The following is a 24,206-nucleotide window of genomic DNA, read 5'->3' as shown; positions in this document are numbered from 1 at the left end:
AAAGAATGTGCAAGTTAGAGCAATAAAGGATGGTGAGGAGTGTGTGTTGAAAAGATGGAGAGTATTTTGAGCAGCTGATGAACAAGGAAAATGAGAGAGAGACGGTTGCATGGTGTGGAGATGGTCAGTGGACAGTGTGACAAGACAGTGTGACAGCAGTGAAGTGTGCAGTAGGAACGACAGACTGGTTCAAGGTGAAGGTTGAACTGCATCAAGCATTGGCACAAAACCCTTTCCTGTTTGCAGTGGTGATGGACAGGTTGACGGATGAGGTCAGACAGGAGTCTTCCTGGACCATGATGTTTGCGGATGATATTGTGATTTGTAGTGAGAGTAGGGAGCAGGTTGAGAAGAGCCTGGAGAGGTGGAGGTACACGCTGGAGAGAAGGGGAATGAAAGTCAGCAGGAGTAATACAGAGTTTATGTGTGTGAATAAGAGGGAGGGCAGTGTAGGGGTGCGGTTGCAGGGAGAACAGTTGGAGAAGGTGGAGCAATTCAGGTACCTGGGGTCAACAGTGCAAAGTAATGAAGAGTGTGTTAGAGAAGTGAAAAAAATGTGCAGGCAGGGTTGAGTGGGTGGAGAAGAGTGACAGGAGTGATTTGTGATAGAAGGGTATCTGCAAGAGTAAAATGGAAAGTTTATAGGACTGTGGTGACACCTGCGATGTTGTATGGTTTAGAGACAGTGGCATTGAGTAAAAGACAGGAGGTGAAGCTGGAGGTAGCAGAGCTGAAGATGTTAAGGTTTTTGTTGGGAGTGATGAGGATGGACAGGATTAGAAATGAGTATATTAGAGGGACAGTTTTGGAGACAATGTGAGGGAGGCAAGATTGAGATGGTTTGGACATCTGCAGAGGAAGGGCATGGGGTATATCTGTAGGAGAATGATGAGGAGGGAGAGAAAAAGAGGAAGGCCAAGGAGGAGGTTCATGAATGTGGTGAGGGAAGACATGCAGGTAGTCGGGGTGAAAGAGGCAGATGTGGAGGACAGGGGGGTATAGAGACGGATGATCCGCTGTGGCGACCCCCAATGGGTGAAGCCGAAAGAAGAAGAACAGGTGTGCACCCTTTTTTTTTTGGTCTGTGAAGTGGAATATATGCCTATGAAACATTTCCACAGTAGGTGGCGGTAATGCTTTACTTAAGACTGCGAACCACCAATCAATCGGAAGAACAAAACGAAGAAGATTCAGGGTGGTTTTTGGTGCTTGATTTGAGATTTGGTGCATCAGTAAAACAAATGTTTAGTGATTACAAAAAATAGTTTGCTTTGTTTATTTATTTTTTATATCTGAGTAAAGAAAGGACGTCGTGAAAACATGTGTTGAAGGTTTTAATTTCGCCTCTTATAGTTTTTTTTTAATAGTATTTTTACATTTCATAAAATGGTCAAACAGAAATGCGTGTTGCGTTAATTGCACGTATATGAAACTAGTAATTTAAACAGTTACAGTCCGTCAAAAAAAAATCTAAGCAGTTCTGTGGTGAAGAAATCATACATACTAAGGCGAGAGTTATAATGTGCAGTAACGCTGATGTACTAAAAATATTTCACCACAGAATTAACATGAATACATGTCCCTTTCCATTGATGTATGGCATGTGACAGATTGTTCATGGCAACAAATAGGAAGGAGTCTATCCTGGAAATACTGGGTGTGAGGAATACACAGTGAATGGGATATCAGTCTATTTCTTGGCATAATGCACACACTTTTCATACTAATTCACACCTAGTGGGGAATACTAAACTACTAGGAACCAATCTACACCTACAATTGTTTCCAATTGGGTTTTTTGCATTGTGATTTATAAAACAAAGTAATAAAACAAACAGCATGGGTAAATATGTGTAAACATTAAAATATGAACGATAAATACAGGAACATATAAAGAAAATATAAACATGAAAATAAATGAATATAGTAAAAAAAAAAAAAGCAAACATAAAAGCAATTTTCAGGTCTGTTTATGTTTTTGTCAGCTTGACAGGACCATACGAATTTGTGTATCTTGTTTTAGAGCAGTAAACATTTGGTATTTTGAGTACAATTCTCTTATAATGATCACTGGATGTTCTACATGGCAAATAACTCTCTTAGGATATAGGACTCGCCTAGGCGCTAAAAAGATTGGTAACACCCTGCAAAATGAGTTAGGGTGCAGTGGCCAGGTCATACAGAGGTTTTTCAAACCTCTGTATGACCTCTATCTCTGTTTTGGAACAAGAGTAACCCTTGCAAGTCTCGCAAGTGTTTATCAAATAAATTGAGTCCCCATGCTGTGCGTCGGGTCCCAGCATTGCTGTAGAGGTTGCAGAAGCGGAAGGTCCACTTGCCAGTGCTCAGACCATATGCCACACACTGAAGGTTTGCATGGCCATATTTCCAGAAGGAAGCCTCTTCAGAAGCTGGCTCACAAGAATGCCTGCAAACAGTTTGCTGTAGACAACCTTTCAAAGAGCATGAATTACTGGAACAATGTCCTGTGGTCTGATGAGACTAAGATAAACTTGTTCGGCTCAGATGGTGTCTAGCATGTGTGGTGACGTGCTGGTGATGAGTACCGAGAAAATTGTGTTCTGCCTACAGTCAAGCATGATGGTGGTAGCATCCTTGCCTGGAGCTGCATGAGTGCTGCTGGTACTGGGGAGCAGCAGCTCATTGAGGGAAACAGGGATTCCAACATGTACTGTGACATTCTAAAGCAGAACACAATGCCCTCTCTGTAGAAACTGGATCAAATGACAGTTGTCCAACATGATAACGACCCCAAACACACCGCCAAGATGACAACTGTCTTGATAAAGGTAAAGATGATCGAGTGGCCAAGTAAGTTTCCAGACCTTAACACTATTGAGCACCTCTGGGGCTTCCTCAAGCGGAAGATGGTGAAGCGCCATGTGTCTTAATATCCAACAGCTCTGTGATGTCATTGTGGATAAGTGAAAGAGGATCCCAACAAAACCTGTGCAGCTCTGGTGAATTCAGTGCCCAGGAGGATTAAAGCAGTGCTAGATAACAATGGTGCTCACACAAAATATTGACACTTTGGACACAGATTTGACATGTTCACTGAGGTTGTACTTAAATTGTTGCAAGCTATTTTGATAATGGCTGTATATTGAGTTCTTTTCAGCAAACAGTAAATCGACCCTGCTATACAAGCTGCACATTGACTACTTTAAAATATATACAAGTTTCATTTTTATAATATTGTCCCTTAAGAGATATTCTAAAAAGGTTGCTAAAATGTGAGGGGTGTACTCACTTCTGTGAGATACTGAATCTTATAAAATCTACAGATCAAACTGTAAAAATTGTCCCCCTTTTTTGTTTTGGATTGTTTGGGATTTTTTTCTGTAAACAACCTGCAGAAAGCAAAAATCAGTTTTCTTAGAATATAATAATGATATATCGGTAACTGCTGAAAAACTCCTGGGCTACATGAGTCAGCATTTTTTCCTATAAAAACTGTAGAATTGTGACTTTGTTCACTGGTGCCACTGACACGCTCTCATGAAGGGGGGGTTGAGTAGGAGAGGAGGAGGGTCACCGTTTCCTCATTATGCCATTAACAGGACAACAGCCACAGAGCACATACCAGCTCAGCAGTAAGTATGATTAACAGTGAAATATCTCAGCAGCTATTCTGCAACAAAAATGAAGACACACTCAAGGAGGAACAATGCAAGCATGTGTATGTACTGTTATTATTATTTTATGTACTTTTATTATTTTCACACAAAGATACTATATATGTAAAACTTTTTGTAATATGACTAAAATAATTAAAGCAATTAAAAAGTTACAATTACATCATTGCAATATTAAATGATTAGAAATATAATTTGATAATTTCAGAAAAAAAATTATTTGGCAAAAAAAAAAAAGAATTCTCACCGACAGTATATTAGAAATATGGGTTCCCTGGTGGTCTAGTGGTTTGCCCGGATAAATGGGGAGGGTTGCGTTAGGAAGGGCATCCAGCGTAAAAACGTGCCAAAACGAACATGCGGATCATGAATACGGATGATCAGCTGTGGCGACCACTAATGGGAGAAGCCGAAAGAAAGTTTAGTATATTAGAAATATAGCAATGTGATTCTAAATATAAGTTGTTATCTTGTGACAGGGATCCCAACTACATTACACTTGTCCTGTGGCATTCTCTATGCCCCATGTGACCACAATTGCATACCTTCATGGAACATTTTACTGTAAACATCTGTACACCTTTACAATTATGCAATTACCTATATAGCCAATTGCGTAACAGCAGTGCAATGCATACATTTACAGATAGCAGCTTTGTGTAATGTTCACAATAACTATTAGAATGGAGAAAAATGTGATCTCAGTGATTTTGACCATGGCATGATTGTTGGTGTGAGATGGGCTAGTGTTTGAGATTTCTTTTACTACTGATCTCCTGGAATTTTCACACACAATGACATTATGTTGAAATATGCTACACTTATGATATGTTTGTTAAGAAATTGTGCCTATTATGCTCCTGTCCTAATTATTTTAACCAATGATCATGTTTGTCATCCAAATTATCATCCATCCTTAAAATTCAAGAGGTTGTGAATTTTTTGAAAATGTTCAATAATTTATGTCTGAATTACTGTGAACCAAAAGTATGTATTGGAAAATAATATTCAAGGACTACCATCAGTGTCTTTTGGTCCACTTCATTAACTCCCTGGCATGACAAGAATCGAAGATAAGCATAGAAGGAACCTTTATTAGGCTGTGTAGGGGCCCTGTCATCCAGTGACATATGCTGTGGATAATCTGAGAAAAAGCAAGCTGCATAAATTCGTAAAAAAAGCCAGTCGTTAGGGTTCAGAATGTAGGAAGTGTAACACACTTAATCAAAATGAGGAGTGAAAATAAAAATCAATAATTAAAAAAAAAAAGGGTAGCAGTCAAGTCAAGTCAAGTTTATTTGTATAGCGCTTTTCACAACAGACATTGTCTTAAAGCAGCTTTACAGAAATCAACAGTCAAGGTGAATGGTGTGCATTTATCCCTCATGAGCAAGCCATGGCGACTGCAGTCCTCCATAAAAAAAAATAAAAAAAGCAAAATGCCAAACCTTTTCTTTATATGAAAAGTTGCTTTATACCAAAAATAACTTAATATATAGTGTGTTATGTGTGCTCTGCATTCTAACAAACCCACAGAGACTTTGGCATTCAATAAATAAGCCTGACATTGTGTGAGCTTACAATGCTGACTCCATGCAATGTGATACCCCAGTGTGCCAGCGCACTATTTACTCTCATATGTTAGTGTTCTGTCTGTTTTTCAGCTCCGAGCAAACACCTATGGAGCTTAGGACACATCTCACAAAAAATGGAGAAGAACACACTACAGGTAATGACACAAGCCAGTAAGCCACCTTGGGTTGGTAAAGCCATTATGGGTTGATTTACGCAGCTTTTACTGTTGTCTGTTTGTATTTGTTGCCTAGTTGGCATAATAAATTTACAGCAGTGTCAAGGCAGTATATTGAAAAAAATATTTTTTCATTATCAAAATTATACAACACATCTAATAGTAATTTGTGCCATATTATAGCATCCAAAATTTGTGTGGAAGAATTTTTAGCAGATGATACTGTGGCTCCAGCCCATTGCCTTTGGACCACAGAGGCGAGTGGATCAGTGCAACTGAGAATAGATGACCTCTGTCCACAGAAGCCAATCACAGTGCATCAGATGTTTATGAACTCAGTTCAGAAATATGGCAATTTGTTTTCCCTGGCAACTAAAAGAAAAGGCAAATGGGAAAAGATTACATTCTCTGAATATTACCAGTGCTGTCGGATGGCTGCTAAGAGCTTTCTAAAGGTGATGTGTATTATAAAGATTTAATTATACACGGTTTTAAATAATTTTAATTATTTGCTAAATTATCGAAATCACTAACTGTTTTAGTAGATTTAAATTTTGATACACTTGGGTGATAATTTTATGCATTTTTTAGTTGGGACTAGAACGTTTCCATTGTGTGGCCATTTTGGGATTCAATTCAGCAGAGTGGTTCTTTTCTGCAGTAGGAGCTGTCTTTGCCGGGTAAGAGACCCATACACACCTGAGAAATTGTCTCTATAGCCATGTATCTATTTATTTTTTGATGTTATGTAATTCCATCAGGGGTATAATGACAGGGATCTATGCAACAAATTCTCCAGAAGCCTGTCATTATGTGGCCAATGACTCAAGAGCAAATATAATTGTGGTGGAAAATCAAAAACAGCTCGATAAAATTTTGGAGGTAATATGATTATATTATCCTTTACATGTTATGTAAGCTTATATAGGATTTTTACGTTATTAGCTAAATCTGTTCACAGATAAAAGATAAACTGCCACATTTAAAAGCCATTGTGCAATATTCTGGACCATTGCTGGAGAAACTACCCAATCTGTATTCGGTAAGTTAAAGAATAATACCATCGACATATACAGTGCATATGGCAATCATACCTGTTAGAAATTATGAGCATGTTTTTGGCCAGTGGGAGGAGTTCATGAGTCTGGGCCAAGAGATTCCAGAAAAAACCCTTGATGACATCATCAGTAGTCAGAAAGCCAATCAATGCTGTGTGCTCATCTACACATCAGGAACCACAGGCATGCCAAAAGGAGTGATGCTCAGCCACGACAATGTATGTGTACATGAACTACTAAGCCACCACTTGTGCTTTCTCCCAAAATTTTTTTTAAGAAAAAAAAGAAATATATATACTGTGTACTACAAATCAGCTATATTTTACATAAAATATCACATAAAATTGCATTATACTTTTGGGGAGGTAGAAAATTGAAAGCTTGAAATTTATACAAAATGTATACAAATTTGTCAAAATAGGAATTCTGAATGAATGTTTGGATGCATGAAAAAGCTTCTTTACTTGCCTTGATCAGAGGTGAGAATATGTAGAATGAAATTTACAGCGGTAAAAAGTCTTAAGAAACTTTACATACAGAATGTATTTATTTTATTTTGTGAAATGACAAATGGGTTTGTGCAAGTTTAAAACTTTTTTGGTAGTATGGTTTTTGGAAATTGCTTATATTCTGTGCTAGATTATTTGCAGTCCACACTGCACTGCAAATAATTCTATTTGCATATACAGCATACCGCCCTGTACTTTGCACTTATTGGTAGACCCTCCCCAGTGCAAACACACATAATGGACAAGCTCTGGTCTTTTGCTCATTTTAAAGAGTTGCTATATTATTGTGGATGTGTTTTAGGGTACAAGGTTTGCCCTTAATATTTTGTACTTATGCTGTTATAAATCATGTAAAAAATGTAATCTTATTAATATGCAATCTTGTAGATAGAAGCAAGCTTTTGTATTGTGAACTTTGCTAGATTACATGGACGTCTCACCACGTGAGCAGGGCTGGAGACATGCAGCCTGCTGAGATCAAACAGGAGTCTATAGTGAGCTACCTCCCCCTCAGCCATATTGCTGCACAGATCTATGACCTGTGGACAGGGATTCAGTGGGGGGAGTTAGTGTACTTTGCACAGCCTGATGCTTTGAAGGTACACAAATACAGAATATATTGTATACATTAATAATGCAATATACTACTAAATATACCCTGTTTTCTTTCTTATATTGCAATATGGTAATGAGTAAAGTATGATGCATTTTTATTCTAGGGCAGCTTGATTCAGACTTTGAAAGAGACCAACCCTTCTTCCCATATGGGTGTCCCTCGTGTTTGGGAAAAAATACTGGAGAAAATAAAAGAGGCACTCTCACACTTTCCATACATAAAAAAGAAACTGCTGACTTGGGCCATGGCTATTGGTTTAGAGGCTAATCAAAGGTTTTTGATTACTCAAACTTAGTGTGATTTTACACATCCAGTTGGTTATGTTGCTGTAACACTAAACGATTTTTGTTTCTGCAAATATAATTTTATAATAGGGATGAGAAATCAATTCTCTTCACTCTAGCAGATGTGCTGGTCCTGGAAAAACTTCGCACAGAGCTGGGCTTCTCTTGCTGTGAGAAATTCTTTTCTGGTGCGGCTCCTCTTGGAAATGACACAACCCAGTTCTACCTTGGTCTCAACATTAGGTTATATGAGGCTTATGGCATGAGTGAAAGCAGTGGGCCTCATTTTATGTCTGGTCCAAAAGTTTACAAGCAGTCAAGGTGAGTTTTACTAGATAAACATGGTGTCCTTTCAGTATATATATATATACAGTGGGTACGGAAAGTATTCAGACCCCCTTAAATTTTTCACTCTTTGTTATATTGCAACCATTTGCCAAAATTATTTAGGTTCATTCTTCTTCCTCATGAATGTACACATAGCACCCCATACTGACAGAAAAACACAGAATTGTTGACATTGTTGCAGATTTATTAAAAAAGAAAAACTGAAATATCACATGGTCCTAAGTATTCAGACCCTTTGCTCAGTATTTAGTAGAAGCCCCCTTTTGATCTAATACAGCCAGGAGTCTTTTTGGGAAAGATGCAACAAGTCTTTCACACCTGGATTTGGAGATCCTCTGCCATTCCTCCTTGCAGGTCCTCTCCAGTTCTGTCAGGTTGGATGGTAAACGTTGGTGGACAGCCATTTTTAGGTCTCTCTAGAGATGCTCAATTGGGTTTAAGTCAGGGCTCTGGCTGGGCCATTCAGGAACAGTCACGGAGTTGTTGTGAAGCCACTCCTTGGTTATTTTAGCTGTGTGCTTAGGGTCATTGTCTTGTTGGAAGGTAAACCTTCGGCCCAGTCTGAGGTCCAGAGCACTCTGGAGAAGGTTTTTGTTCAGGATATCCCTGTACTTGGCCGCATTCATCTTTCCCTCGATTGCAACCAGTCGTCCTGTCCCTGCAGCTGAAAAACACCCCCACAGCATGATGCTGCCACCACCATGCTTCACTGTTGGGACTGTATTGGACAGGTGATGAGCAGTGCCTGGTTTTCTCCACACATACCGCTTAGAATTAAGGCCAAAAAGTTCTATTTTGGTCTCATCAGACCAGAGAATCTTATTTCTCACCATCTTGGAGTCCTTCAGGTGTTTTTTAGCAAACTCCATGTGGGATTTCATGTGTCTTACACTGAGGAGAGGCTTCCGTCGGGCCACTCTGCCATAAAGCCCAGACTGGTGGAGGGCTGCAGTGATGGTTGACTTTCTACAACTTTCTCCCATCTCCTGACTGCATCTCTGGAGCTCAGCCACAGTGATCTTTAGGTTCTTCTTTACCTCTCTCACCAAGGCTCTTCTCCCCCGATAGCTCAGTTTGGCCGGACGGCCAGCTCTAGGAAGTGTTCTGACGTCTTCAAACATCTTCCATTTGAGGATTATGGAGGCCACTGTGCTCTTAGGAACCTTAAGTGCAGCAGAAATCTTTTTGTAACCTTGGCCAGATCTGTGCCTTGCCACAATTCTGTCTCTGAGCTCTTCAGGCAGTTCCTTTGACCTCATGATTCTCATTTGCTCTGACATGCATTGTGATCTGGAAGGTCTTATATAGACAGGTGTGTGGCTTTCCTAATCAAGTCCAATCAGTATAATCAAACACAGCTGGACTCAAATGAAGGTGTAGAACAGAAGGATGATCAGAAGAAATGGAAAGCACCTGAGTTAAATATATGAGTGTCACAGCAAAGGGTCTGAATACTTAGGACCATGTGATATTTCAGTTTTTCTTTTTTAATAAATCTGCAACAATGCCAACAATTCTGTGTTTTTCTGTCAATATGGGGAGCTGTGTGTACATTCATGAGGAAGAAGAATGAACTTAAATGATTTTAGCAAATGGCTGCAATATAACAAAGAGTGAAAAATTTAAGGGGGTCTGAATACTTTCCGTACCCACTGTATATAAGAGAAATTTACAGAACAGTACTTGACATTAACTTTTAACTTTTAGTTGTGGCAACGTGGTGCCTGGCTGCAAATATAAACTAGTGAACGTTGATACTTATGGTGTTGGAGAGGTGTGCTTATGGGGCCGGAATGTCTTTATGGGGTATCTTAACATGGAGGATAAAACCAAGGAAATCTTGGATGAGGATGGCTGGCTGCATTCTGGAGACTTGGGCAAAACAGATGAAGATTTCCTTTACATTACTGGAAGGATAAAGGGTAATTAGGTCATGATTTAATTCATATTTTATAGTTTATGTCTATAATTTTCATGTTGAACAATATAAAGATGCAGTAATTTCTGTTCAGAGCTGATAATAACTGCTGGTGGAGAAAATGTCCCTCCAGTTCCTTTAGAGGATGCTGTGAAAAAGGAGCTGCCTATAATCAGTAATGCCATGCTAATTGGGGACAAGAGAAAGTTTCTATCAGTGCTCCTCACACTTAAGGTAATGAGGAATGATACTTTAGTCATTCAGTACTCATATGTTTCTTGTTTAAGAAACAAAAACAAACATCTAACTGAAGCTAATAATCAAAGATTTTAATTATCTGCCTCTCAACCAGTGTGTAACCGATCTTGAAACCATGGAGCCCACTGATGTCCTTAACTCTGACACTGTGGAATACTTTAGAAAACATGGCATCCAGGCAACAAAGGTTTCTGATATAATTGGTGGAAAAGATCAAAAAGTGAACCAAGTCATTCAGGAGGGCATTGACCGGGTCAACACGAAGGCCCACTCTAATGCCCAGCGTATTCAGAAATGGACAATTGTAGAGAAAGATTTCTCAGTCTCTGGAGGAGAACTAGGTAAGTACAGCCTTTAAGCTGGGCTTAATTGGGCTGTTTAATTCTGCATACTACTAATAAATTGTCATTTTCAGGTCCAACAATGAAACTGCGACGACCATTTATCCTGAAGATGTACCACAGTATAATAGAACATTTCTACAGTGAATAGAAAAAAACAAACAGCCAGCTAACCAGAATAGATAAGGGTTGTCAGTACCATTGATTAGAAAGCCCTTTCAGAACTGGATTTGTTAGAAAAGGAAATGTCAACACTCATCTACATCATGGCTGTGACTGAAGTCTGACACCCATAATCTAGAAACATCTTAAACTGCCTTGCTCTTAGTGATACCTCGTTCTTATTGATCCAAAAATTATTAGTTATTTGTTAAATAAACTTAAATTATAGGTAAGAATAATGATCTAATTAATTAGAATACAGTTGTGCTGTTCTTTGATAAATGATGTTCAAGAAACAATGTGCAGTGTAATACTGACTGAGTTGGATACATATGAATAATCAGTGGCAACAAATAATTGCTTATTTGGACATCCAGGAACAGCTGTTTAAATCCTGGTGAATAATAATGAACTTTGTGACTGTGACTCTCTCTGGCATAGAAATCTTGCATCTGAAATCATTGTGTATATATGTCAAGAAAATAAATCCCATCGAAAAAATTTCAAAATATCAGCAACTTTAATGTATTTGTTGTCTTAAACTGAAAGTTTACAATTGCCATTAAATGAGTGACAAAGTGGTTATGTTATAATGTGAGGGACCAGAAAACATCTTCAGTCAATAAATAAAGGACATTGTAGGTTATACAGACAGAAAAACACATTTATACCGTTGACATATATAGTTGTTCTATATTGTTGACAGTATACAGTTGACAAACTGTTTTCATGTTTTGAAGATGGACAGAAAAACTTTAGATCAACATTCAATTATTTTTCACATACATACATATTTATAGTATAATTGTGCGCAGATACAGATAGGTCAATGAAGGCAATTTTTTTTTTTTTTTTGCCTTTTAAGGGCAGAAACCTGATCACAGGTAATCGGTAACATCAAGTGCCATGTCTCAGTCCATGTCCTGCACTCGTCTGCAAATCTCAGCTGTGAACTCTGAACACTTTGAATTGCCTCCAAGGTCTTTGGTCAAAACCTAGAATAATAAAAAGACAAATCGATGGTAGTACATATGAGAAAACGTTTTTTTCAATTAATTTTTGTATAAAATAATGCTATTTTTCCATCACAAAAGAATATCCATTCTATGTTATAAAAACGTCCCTTGTCTATTTTTTAGATTAAATACTATACCTTCTTCTCTCGGATGGTGTCATAGCAAGCGGTCTCAATTTTTTTGGCATGGCCATGCAGTCCCATGTGCCGCAACATCATCACAGCACTCAGGAGCAGAGCAGTAGGATTGGCAAGATCCTTCCCAGCAATATCAGGTGCAGTTCCATGTACCTTTGAGAGAAAGACAAGGTCACTTGTGATATTTTCACTCACAAACTTGACAAGAAGAACAGCTACAAATATGTCCTTCAGCAACGATTTAATGTAATAATATTTAAAGCAACAAAAACCCTCACATACCGATTCAAATATTGCAACACCATTAGCGCCAATGTTGCCACTAGGAGTTACTCCTAGACCTCCAATTAATCCCGCACAAAGATCACTAAAATAAAGAATCACATACAATTACACTATGCTGACCAGTAAAAGCATGGTTATTCAAGAAGACAAATATTTTTTCTGCCTTATTGCTTTTCGCTCACAGCAATTTTGATTACACAAAGGCAATTATAATATATAAACCCACCTCAAAATATCACCATACAGATTGGGCATAACAAGCACATCAAACTGAGTGGGATCCTGCACCATCTATAAAAAAAAATTTAAATAAAATAAAAACCACAAGATGTGACACTACAATTGAGGTCAAGTTCATGACTACCATTGTTGTTGACATGATTACAAATTGGGAGAAACAGACTGCAGTTTTAAGCCTCAAGCAGAAGAAAAATTAGTAGCAATCTGGTAATGATTACATCATAGGTATCTTCAGCTACGTGAACACTAATCCGGATAAATTTGAAAACGCCGTTTTCATCCAAAAATGTTCAGCATCCACACTTTTGTTTTCAATTGTTTCCCAAAAATTGCTCATCCACACTGAAATGTCTGAAAACAATTTACGTCCCTGTACTGCACATGTGAAAATGGTAAGACGCTTTGACCTGGGCTATTTTCACATGCCGTTCATTTACTTCCTGGCTCTTGGAAACGTTAAAGCAATTACTAAAAAATAATTCCCCCCCCCCGAAAGTCCACACTATCATTGTCATTGACAGACAACGCTGTCTCAGTGTGGACGGAAGGCTAAAAGGAAGAGTAAAAATATGCATTTTCCAATTAAAACATATTAGTGTAAACATGGCCACATCTGTCTTCAAGTTCCCACAATATTTTTCAACAGCTTCACAACACAGATGTTGACACATACACAGGTCAAATTAGATCAAATATTAATTAAAAAATCTGAGAATCTCTGAAAATCTATCAGAATCAAATGCTCCTTTCTTTTCCATTTTAAGTATAGGTAAGCTGCACTGCTGTAGTAAAAATAAATAGATCAAAAATGTTGCCTAAACCACAGATGTTGGCACTGCTTTGGCACCGTTAAATAACTACATACATTTAAACACACTGTATCCAAGTACATTTCAGTGAATTTGACATCCTTGTAGCTCTCAGCCACCTCTCTGCACTTTCTGAGAAACAGGCCGTCAGACATGCGCCTGTGGAACAGACATGAGGAAACTTAAAATGATAAAGATTTGCAAATATTTATCACATGCCATTAGAATTCTAACATTCATACTTCCACAAATCCATACACACAACTCACATGATGTTGGCCTTGTGAACAGCTGTTACACTGGTTCTCTGGTTATTCTTGGCATATTCGAAGGCATACTCAGCAATGCGACGACTGGCATCTTCTGTGATCAGCTTTATACTCTGCACAACCCCATCTACAATCTGCCACAAAGAAAAAGAAACGCAACAGCTGCTGAGATGACTAGACGTGATACAATGATCACAGGCATACTTTTCCAGAAATTTCAGGAACAGTGATTCATTTCCAAAAGTGGGACATGAACTGGAAAAAAGACGAGACCTGTTTGACTGACTTAGAATCGCTGTTTGACCCAAATAAAACCACTGTGAGAGTTTGTGTGATATTCTACAAACATGAATGCATACACTTTCATTAGGGAGCAATAGAAGGTGATAAGAAGCTTTTATGTCATGCCCTAATGATATAGAGTGGACAGGAGAGTCAAAGTAAATGTAATGCAAGTGTATTAACACTTAAGTATATTAGAGGGTGGGAAAAAAGTGGAGCATGTTCAAAGAAATTGCACAGTTGCACAGGGTAGAAAAGAAAGTTAGACAGACAGCAGAGGTGTAAAGCAAAGCAGCTGATAGGGGTTTCAATAAGTGTAAACTGTTTGTAGTGTCCAGAAAGGGGGGATTTTATGAACTACTAAAAGCTGGAGCAAAACTCCTTGATTTAAAGCAATGATGATGATGACGACGATAATAATAATTATAATAGTAATGACAATATTATTAATTATATATATTTATAATTTTTATATTGCATCACTGATATATTTGCTTTGAATTAAAAAACTAAACGCATACAGACAAAGATCATACAGAGAAAGAAACAAAGATTAAATAAACAAATTGCAAGCAAATATCAGAGATGGGGAAAAACATATGTAAAATAAAAATAGATGAAAAAAATTTCATAATATGATTAAAATAGAAGTACAATAATTATAGTGATATAAAAGTAATTTTAAAAAATGCCAGAAAAAGTTCAGAAATTAGAGTGAGGTTAAAAAGCATCGAAATTTCACAATTACATACCACATGCTCAATTCCACTGTACTCTCCCTCAGTGTTTTCTCTGATGGTAACCAAGTCAACATCTGTGTAAGGAGTCTTAAAGCCCTCAATGGATACACAGGGACGCACGTTGGCATACAGGTCAAATGTCTTTCTAAGCAGCAGGTTCATGGATGGATGGCCAGCAGCAATAGGGGTCTTTAGAGGTCCTAAACATAATACATTTAATTAAAACACAGAGCATTATAAAAAATTGAGATGTTTTAGACAAGGTTTATGGATGTACCTTTCAGTCCAATTTTGCTTCTGTCCATTGACTCTTTGGCTTCGGGGGGGATCATCCATTTTCCTCCAGGTCCTTGAATCGCAGTCACGTTTCTCTCCTCCCATTGAATGGGAACCTGCAGATTTAAAAAAAACATTTGCTGAAAAGAGCATTTGCTTTACACAATCGCATCCCTTTATATGAAGAATGTCACAATTCAGGAATGAAAATATACAGTTGAAATTATTTTATAAGAAAGAACTGGTAATATGATAGAGACTGAACATTGGCTTAGTACAGAAAATTCCAGTTAAATGCAATGATGGGGAAAACTGCAAGTTAGTGGTGGAGAAAAAGGAAAAATCATAGACATCTCTCACTTACTTTAGCTGCTTCAAATATCTTTGCTACAGCTGTGGAGATCTCAGGACCAATTCCATCTCCTGGAATTAATGTTACAGTATGCATCTAGAAATCAAAAAGTACAAAGAGGAAAAAAAAACAGGTTGGATGCCACCTTGCAATAAAGAAAGCACTGCAATCATTTGTGCATCACAGAATAAGACTTAAAGCTTTAATAAAAGTCCAGATATTAAATCAGTCTGTGACAGAAACATCAAACCCCTAATCAGTCACTGCCTGCACATTTCATCTAGAAATGAACACCATCGTCAGTTGCCAACGTTACAAATCAAAGCATAATGTAAAAACAACAGAATTCCGTGACTAAAACTAAAGCATGTGTGCAGATAGATGACTGTGTGGCTAAAAAGCAGAACACTAAAACACAGATATTGATACAATATATAAATTGATATTTAAACCCTTTATTATTAATACTTTGAAACATAGACAGATCAACAATTGGGGCTGTAAGATTAACATTTCTTTTTAATCTCAATTCTGCACTAAGCAACAGTTAGGGTAGCTGTTCGCTCCACCAGCTGCTAGCTCCATTTTTTTTTTTAATAATTTTAACTAAGAGACCACAGTCCCACCTTTAAAGCTTGGGAATTCACAGCTGGCTCATGTGGATAACATTGACACAATGTAAAGAAAAGTATAATCAGATAGTATTTTCAGGTCTACTTTTGCTGGAATAGCATGGGTCGGAGATTATAAAAGCTATGGCTAAATAATAAATGTTGACACCTTTCAAATCAAACGACTCATCACTAGCTTGTTAAGCCTACTAAAGCTGCTCCCATAGTCAATCTTATAAATGATGCAGCATTTTCCGCAGCCTGTGTGAAGAATGCCCAAATGCTGCATAAGATACAAGGCAGGCAGTTTCCATGACTACACTATTGCAGTTCACAGGTTGTTCCAAGTAATGTTTTTCACCACAAAAATAAAACATCTGAGAAAATTGAACTCTGAAGTGCTGTTAAAGAATATTGAGATTCAATAAATAATCCAAACTGTTGTTTTGACTTACCCCTCTGGTTACAGTTCTGGGCTGTGTTTGGCTTGTCAGTGCACCCAGGACACGGGACACCTGAGGAAAAAGAACATTGGCACAGGAAAAAGACTCAATGCATCACTCAAGACAAGATCTTCAAAGGCAAGTCAAGTACTTACATGACGAGTGGCAGTTTATGATACTGATGTAATAGAAATGTGACTATAGAAAGGCACAGACATGTCTTGCAATGCACAGTGTATGAATTTAGACAGGACAAAGGAAGTGTGTCTAGGCAAGAAATAAATATTCTCAATACAATGTCTTAAAATGTCCTATTAATCATAAATGCTGGTTACATATGTTTTTTGTGTACTATGTATGTTATTGTGTTACAGTAACAAATTGCTTAAAATAGCAGAAATCAATTGTGGAAATTAGATAAGTATTAGGACATCAGGCTACATATTTTCTAAAGCTGCACTGAAAAAATGGTATCTAAAAGCCCTTGTTCAGGAATGGTTTGAGAAACATGAGCAAGAGTTGACTGCCCTCAAGTTTTACAGATCACAATACAATTGTGATCTGTTAGATGTGGTTGACAAACATGTTTGTTTAATAAAGACCCAATCTATAAAATTTACAGAATTTAAACATTCTGCTGCAAAAATATGTGCCAGATACCACAGCACCTTCTTGGAAGGTCCATCTGTTGATGTGCAACAGCTGTTTTGATGACACAAGAATGACACACAATGGCCAGGTGGTTTTGAAGTTCTGACTGATAAATGCATTTCAATAATTAATCAAGACCTGTGTACAATATATTTAAAATATTTGTGCTTACTCTCACCAACCACTTTATTAGGAACACATACACAACTCAATCATGCAATTATTCAATCACAGGCTCACTGAAACTAAACAATTAAAGATTGAGGAAAAAAGAAAAATAATCAGTGAGCCTATAGCCATCTGAGTAACCATCTGAGTATAGAGTAACCATCAAAGCATCCATCTGCTGAACTGTCTCCGATGGACTTTTTCTTTTGCATCATTTTGTGACATCTATGTATGAAAATGCCCGATCAGCAGTTTCTCTTGACCAGTATCTGCACGATTTCCTGCACTGCTCTTCTCCCAAACAAATGGCTTATTGAATGAATAAACAAATGAGCAGGTGTGAACAAAATACCCAGTGAATGCAGGTGTTAAAATGTACACATACACTCCTGTGAAGCAATTTTCTGACAAACAAAAAAAAACATTTTTGAAGAAACTGGATTAAAGGCTAATGTACATTTTAATTCAACTTGAATCACTATTTATTTCATTTTTTTCACTTGTCTGTCTGAATTGTGGAAGTCCTTAAAAGTTGTTTATCTGTGCAAAAACATATGGATCAACAGAAAGAAAGGAAAAGCCCTCAGTGGTATATTTTTCATTAGGTTACCACTAGAACCCAGCTTCTGTCTCCAAGCATTCATCACATGAATCTGCCCCTGACCATGACAATCAGGAAAGACAAGAATCGAACTAATTCTGACTATCTGAGCTTTACTCTGCCTCTCATCCACGCACTGCATCCCTCCAACACTTCAGCAATCAAGCAGGATTTTCTCTAAATGATGTTCCTCACAAACGCTTGGTAGATAGTAATCTGATGATGTATAGGAGCTAAGCAAGGAGAACGTCACAAGCTTGCATGCGTTAGCATCTTTGCTAATCCTGTCGGTATGTGACAGAGGGGGAAAAAAAAAGCTAACTTTCAGCTAAGGAACAAAAGAGAAGACAAAACATTTCTAAACGTATGGAAAATAGATATTATAATGTTCACCGTAACCAGAAGTTCATGTTTAGGACATGTATAGTATGTAGTATTTGAGCTGAGTCTATCACACCTTTAATCAGTACCAGAGGAATGAAGGGCACAGGCACACAGGGCCTCTGTTCTGGCATCCCAGAGACAAAAAACTCTTCCCTTTATTACATTTATACCCACATTTCCAATTAGACCAAAAGCTACACTGATAAGACATGGGCTTTATACCTATAATTTGACCATCCTCGGAGCTACAGAATATAATTCATACCGTTGACCTCCACACGTTCCCAGCCATCTTCCTGGAGCTGCTTCAGGCGTCTGAGAGTATACCGCAGAAAACCAGAGCGCGCGCGCGCTTCATCCTCTGTGTAGGTGAACGTGAGATTTACGGGTTGCCATGTCCTGCGGAATCCTTATCACATCCACTAGCAGAGTAATGCACCAAATTACACGCATGGAATAAGTATAAGTACAATATAATAATAATAATAATAATAATAATAATAATAATAATAATAGCAAAAATTATTAGTACAATATTAATTATTTTTGCATTTAAAACTTGTTTAAGTTCAGTCTTTTCAACAACGCAGACGATAATAAGATTGCACATGGATATCCTTAATTTTTTTTATTTTTTCACTTGCCATAAATCACGATTGGTTAGTTGTCAATTAAATCAGATTTTATTTTTGGCTTAAGAGCGTCAAAGTGAAGCTCCTTCAAGATGTGCATATTAATTCACATATTCTAGATATAGAAATGCAGCAATGGAACAAGGGTTTAAATTAATCTGGCAACCAGATAACCACTAGGCAAACAGGCTAGACGTGCGGAAATAATAGTAGCAGACTTGCAGGACTCGCACCCCCTGCTGGATCGGATGTCAATAGAACATGCAGATGGCAGGTTATGTCCTGTTTATGTAGTGCTGTATATAATCTCACATTTACCATAGTGAAATTGTTAATAACGTCTTAATAGAATTAGAGTGAATTCAGGTTTGATGGGACATCAGGTCATTTAAGGACAGTTACACTGAGAAGTCTTTATTTTCCGGCTTGACAAGTGAAAGACAAAACGTATGTAACTGCGGTGGAAACGCGTGTGACAAAATAAAAAAATTTTTCATAAGGTTGTCATTAATCATTGTTTTGATTGCATTGTTTTTTATGCATATACTTTTGTAGCGCGATAAAACGAATAATAGATTTAGATTACATAATGTACAGATGTTTATCATCAGTTTAATTGCAGATAAGTGAACTGAGAAAAAGTGAAGGGATATTATGGATGCATAAATAGATGCATGCAACAAAAACAACTATATTTAAATGGTGCATTGATGTTTTGATGAGTATAAAATGGTGTATATTTGAAACAGTTGAACGAGACAGACTATAATTTAAAGAACATTCAAGAGATTAATGTTGAAACTGATGTTCTTCAAAAAAAAAAGTTTATACAGCAAAAATTGACTGTAAAACCCCTGTTAGGAAGTATGCTACAAATAAATATTGTAGCCATGTTATTATGAAAAAAAAAACTCTAAAAGCCAAAACAAATGAAACACGTCTTGAATGACCAATTAAATGGCTTTTATTTTAGTTTGAACAAAGGATATATTTCTTTATATTTAAATGATACAATCTTTTCTCACTTGCAGACAGTCAACACTTTGAGAATTAAGGTAAGTACATTAGATAAAGACATATAGGTATTTATTTTATTGATGGCAGGAACGCTAAGATCATTCAGAAATTCCAAATATGTCCCACTTTAAATTTCCCCCTATGATAAAAACGCATAAAGTATGACTATTAGCTGGCTTTTGAATAAAACGGCCACAAGATGGCGATGTACAACTGCAAATGACTTCAGAGTGAAGCGTTGAAAAGCAGCTGAACTCTTATTTATATTCCCCTTAATCCTATTGTGATCCAATCAAATGGGAAAAAAATTGTTTACTTCAATATACTGGTGTCTGCTCTCATCTGCATTGCTTAAAGCTGAATTAATTTGTCCAGATTACACATCAAACACTAATGATTGCTTCAGTGACTTTATATAGTTAAATGGTAACGTTAAAGTTACTATTTATTTTACAGTAATGTGTATCTGAGCAGTCTGCAATACAAGTCAAATTTTAAAGTGTTGTTTTTCTTGATGGAGCTAAAATGAAATACAAGAATACTGGCTCTGTTTTAGGAAAAGGTTGTTTATATACCATACAGTACATTTCAAAGTGGGGCATAAATCTTGTGACAATAACTAGGAACACGGTTGCTCAAATGTATAACACAACAATAAACCATTCTTTAATTAATTAATTATTATTCAGTAACCACCTTTTTTCCTGGTATAATGTAGCACACATGTTAAAAACAGGACACTGTTCTAGTAAGAGGATGCTTTATCAATTTAAATGCATCAAAAACCATGGTTTAGTTCTGAATCAGAGGATTTTATGCAAAATATAAAATGATGAAAAAATTACAAAAGCAATGTTCAATTCTAATTAGAATATACAATAAAAAGTCAATAAAGAGTGAATTAAAGGAAACAAAAGGACGGTCAATAAATACAAGCGTAACTGCATCAAAACACGTGTGATAATTCTGAAAAAAAGGTTTGAACATCTTGAGTCTCAAGTCTATAATTGTAAGGTCAGCATTGGAGTTACAGTAATTAAAAACACTGAATATTTAAGAGTTCTGGCATTGGTGATGTGTCAAGCATGTGGATATTTAAAACCAAATAGAAATAGTGGTGTAGCAACAAATAATGTATATTTTTTTCATCAACCAAAAACAAAAATAAAAAGTGCTTAATTGCATTATTTTCAAACGGAATACTGCTTTGGTGGGTTTTTGAGGCCGAGTGTCCTCTCAGTTTGTGAGATTGCATGGGCGGCTCTTCTGTTTAGCAGCCTGCATTCATGAAGAACATCTGTTTTAAGAACAAGGAGATAGAAAATTAAGCATTACAATCCTTAAGTCTTAAGTAATTAGTAACTCATGGCCTTATATGCGTATGGCCTTAACAGAGCATTTTGTCTGTCGAACTTAAAACATGGCAGTGACAGAATTATCAAAAATAAAATATTAAAGTAAATGGTATTACCATTGAATTGTTTGTAGGCTTCTTCTACAATAGCATTATTTGATCTCTTTATCTCCCAAAAGCCCTCGTCTACCCATGGCTTACAGTCCGGCACTTCTGGCAGCTGGCCATTTTTATACATGCCTGCTACAAAATATAAAATATTGACATCAAAGCAACTTGATAAAACACCACAAGTACTATGATAAGTACAGGTATTGTAGTATTTAATCTAATTCAATTTGTAGGTATAAATAAGATAAATAAGATTTCTTATCCCTTTTTCACATAAACTGTGCACAATATGTATTGTGAAATATGCATATGTATGAATATGTATCAATATGTATTGACTATATATATATATATATATATATATATATATATATATATATATATATATATATATATATATATATATATATAGTCCATACATTATCAAAATAGAAACTACTGGAATAGTTACAATTTATAAAACTAATATCAGAAAACAAATATAATAGATATTACTAGCTATTACTATAAATACAAGTCATTTGGACAGTTAGAAGTACCTTTAATTGTGTCATCAATATCTTTGCATAGTTGGTACAGATCACTTCCACGTCCAACCACCCGTTCCCCTACAGCAGTGTAAAGCAATTACTTGCATGCTTATTTGGTTGGCTGCTAAAATTATATTCAATTTGTAGATATTAGGGGTCTTAATGAAAAAACTTCCTCACCATCAAACACCTTGATGCTTGGGAAGATTTCAAGGATCGTGTTTCTGTATGTTGGGTTCTTGCAAACTGTTAAAAATGAGTGGATCAAGTTAAATTGTGGGCAAAAGAAAGCAACTCCGGATTAAAGTTCAAAGCACATTAAGAGTAGATTGAGAAGCTGACCTGGATTAGTGTAATTGTAGGTGTTGTCCTTCAGCCGAATACTCTCTAATTTCCGTAAAGTCTTCAAAGCATGGAGGCTATCAATGCTGTATATTATAAAATACAAGAATAAATTCCTATATAAAGAAAGGCAACTGTGGGTAATAAACCAAAATGGTTAAAAAAGCAGAGTACCTGGATATAATATTGCCTGCCATATTTAGATTCTGTAGACTTTCACAACTAGAGAGGGGTTCTCGAATATGACAAAACATGATAATAGATACTATATTCACTGATCATTATCACTGTTGTAACAAAATACACTACATAGACTACTCATTATATTCACTTACCAATGTTGGAAATCCTGTTAGCTGACAGGTTAAGTACAAGCAGAAGTCGAAGTGATGCAAGAGGTGCTAGATTTGTGATATTATTCCCAGAGAGGTCTAGCCTTTCCAGGTTTATACATTCTCCAATGCATCCGAGATCATATATTCCTACAACACAAGCAGCTCCACATTAACTATCAAATACAGAGACAACAAACTACCTAAAATTTATAATAACACCACCATGAAACCTACCTAGACTCCGTAGTTTAAGAAATAAAATGGACTCCAAATCAAATTCCCCAGTTCGGGACTTCAGGAGTCCAGGAATGATTTTTGCACACTCGGTTTCTGCAAAACAAAGAAAGATTAACAGGAAGGTTTTGTGGAAATGCAAGCTTATGACTTGCTCGGTATTTGTAGTAATCAAGGTCAGAAAAAAGAGTAATAATTCAGAGCAATCTGAAGAAAGTGAATGATTGAGTTTTACACTGTTCTGTCTGTGATTTATGGGCTTTTCTGGGTTGTTCAGTTTCCTCCCACTATCCAAAAACATGCTGATAGTTGGATGGCTACTCTTTAGCACTTGTGTGAAAGTGTGTATGTATGTGTTAATATGTGTTGATATGTGTGGACTGGCATCCCAACCAAGATGAATTCTTTCAGGGATATTTTGTGAGAGACTTTGGGTCCATCATGACCCTGACAAGGTTAAAGCTGTTACTGAGGATGAATGAAATAATTATTCATATTGGGATACATTAATGGAAAGAAGCTGGGTTTTGATTGATAGATAGATAGATAGATAGATAGATAGATAGATAGATAGATAGATAGATAGATAGATAGATAGATAGATAGATAGATAGATGGATGATAGATGGATGATAGATGGATGGATGGATGGATGCTTTCTTAGGCTTAGCACAAGAATGATGGTAAAACAACAGTTAATTGACCCAGGTGAGAAACAAGTAGAAAATGTACCTGCATTAAGATTCGAGTGAAAATAGATTAAGGTTCGTTTAGAGCTAATAATTTTATTTCGCAAAATAACAGTGTCGGTAATAAAGTGTATTTATTATCGCAGGGAATGAACAGCTACATCCAAACCACAGAAATAAGTCAACGCGCTATAAATAATGACCTAGCTCCCTAGCTTTTACACGTTTATCAGTCAAATTAAAGGGCTAGTAATGTACTTACCATGGTCTTTGTCTCTTTTTGCTTCCATATTTGTTCTAATTTATGTAGGCATTAGGGGAGAAAGACACGAGAGGATTTGATGTGTTTTTCTGCTGATGAACTCTGACGCTGTGCTGCACCATGCCTGGGTCTGATTCGCTGCACGGCTGCGCGTCAGGTTCAGGTTTTCTGTTATTTCATTTCACAAGATAATTCCCATCAAAAACCTCCTGATCTGTTGACACTATCGCTCGAGGGTTGGATCATTTGCACGAACCACAATTATACTTGTTTTTTTTTTTTTTTTTTTTTTTTTTTACGTTACCCGGAAGTCACTGCCATGTTTTACGTGCACCCACGCTGCTTCGTTGCTAAGGTGATGAAATGAACTCTTACTACATCAGAGCCCCTTCACCGCCATAGTAAACTGCAGGACAGAACAGTACACACTATTCAGTGATAATGTAGTACACAACAGAGTTATTCTCCGGTTTTAGAACGGCTTCATGCATGATATATTTCAATCTTTTTTTATTGAATCAGTTTTCGGTTTAATT

At 36.8% G+C, this 24,206-nt stretch overlaps 3 protein-coding genes across 5 annotated transcripts; 1 reads left to right on the top strand and 2 right to left on the bottom strand.

The window, feature by feature from the left end:
- Window positions 1–3,550: 3,550 nt before the first annotated feature.
- Window positions 3,551–11,401, top strand: acsbg1 (acyl-CoA synthetase bubblegum family member 1). 2 transcript variants are annotated; one of them, XM_083545883.1, is made up of 14 exons: window positions 3,551–3,614; window positions 5,321–5,385; window positions 5,590–5,861; window positions 5,998–6,086; window positions 6,168–6,288; window positions 6,368–6,448; window positions 6,533–6,682; window positions 7,396–7,572; window positions 7,693–7,862; window positions 7,964–8,194; window positions 9,929–10,143; window positions 10,234–10,373; window positions 10,492–10,738; window positions 10,813–11,001. In XM_083545883.1, the coding sequence occupies exons 2-14, from the start codon at window positions 5,337–5,339 to the stop codon at window positions 10,887–10,889; spliced, it is 2,019 nt and encodes a 672-aa protein (XP_083402009.1). In that variant the 5' UTR covers window positions 3,551–3,614; window positions 5,321–5,336; the 3' UTR covers window positions 10,890–11,001. The 2 variants fall into 2 exon arrangements, with proteins under 2 accessions (XP_083402009.1, XP_083402008.1); XM_083545882.1 differs by having other exon boundaries at window positions 3,558–3,700; window positions 10,813–11,401.
- On the bottom strand, window positions 11,402–18,569 carry idh3a (isocitrate dehydrogenase (NAD(+)) 3 catalytic subunit alpha). The gene is made up of 11 exons (XM_083545900.1): window positions 18,430–18,569; window positions 16,373–16,432; window positions 15,319–15,402; window positions 14,956–15,070; window positions 14,691–14,878; window positions 13,657–13,790; window positions 13,444–13,546; window positions 12,565–12,629; window positions 12,336–12,420; window positions 12,054–12,206; window positions 11,402–11,895 (listed from the first exon to the last, which is right to left on the bottom strand). Exons 1-11 carry the CDS (start codon window positions 18,454–18,456, stop codon window positions 11,812–11,814), a joined length of 1,098 nt encoding a protein of 365 aa, XP_083402026.1. The 5' UTR covers window positions 18,457–18,569; the 3' UTR covers window positions 11,402–11,811.
- A 1,792-nt stretch (window positions 18,570–20,361) lies between these two features.
- Window positions 20,362–23,952, bottom strand: lrrc61 (leucine rich repeat containing 61). 2 transcript variants are annotated; one of them, XM_083545907.1, is made up of 9 exons: window positions 23,671–23,952; window positions 22,720–22,815; window positions 22,486–22,632; window positions 22,325–22,385; window positions 22,151–22,236; window positions 21,989–22,054; window positions 21,818–21,886; window positions 21,285–21,410; window positions 20,362–21,110 (listed from the first exon to the last, which is right to left on the bottom strand). In XM_083545907.1, the coding sequence occupies exons 1-9, from the start codon at window positions 23,696–23,698 to the stop codon at window positions 21,004–21,006; spliced, it is 786 nt and encodes a 261-aa protein (XP_083402033.1). In that variant the 5' UTR covers window positions 23,699–23,952; the 3' UTR covers window positions 20,362–21,003. The 2 variants fall into 2 exon arrangements, with proteins under 2 accessions (XP_083402033.1, XP_083402034.1); XM_083545908.1 differs by having other exon boundaries at window positions 21,285–21,407; window positions 23,671–23,896.
- Window positions 23,953–24,206: the final 254 nt, after the last annotated feature.

The sequence above is a fragment of the Silurus aristotelis genome, assembly GCF_946808225.1.
Source record: "Silurus aristotelis genome assembly, chromosome: 7".
Taxonomy (NCBI): Eukaryota; Metazoa; Chordata; class Actinopteri; order Siluriformes; family Siluridae; genus Silurus; species Silurus aristotelis.
Note: the sequence above shows the minus strand (reverse complement) of the source record. Positions and strands in the feature narration are given on the sequence as shown.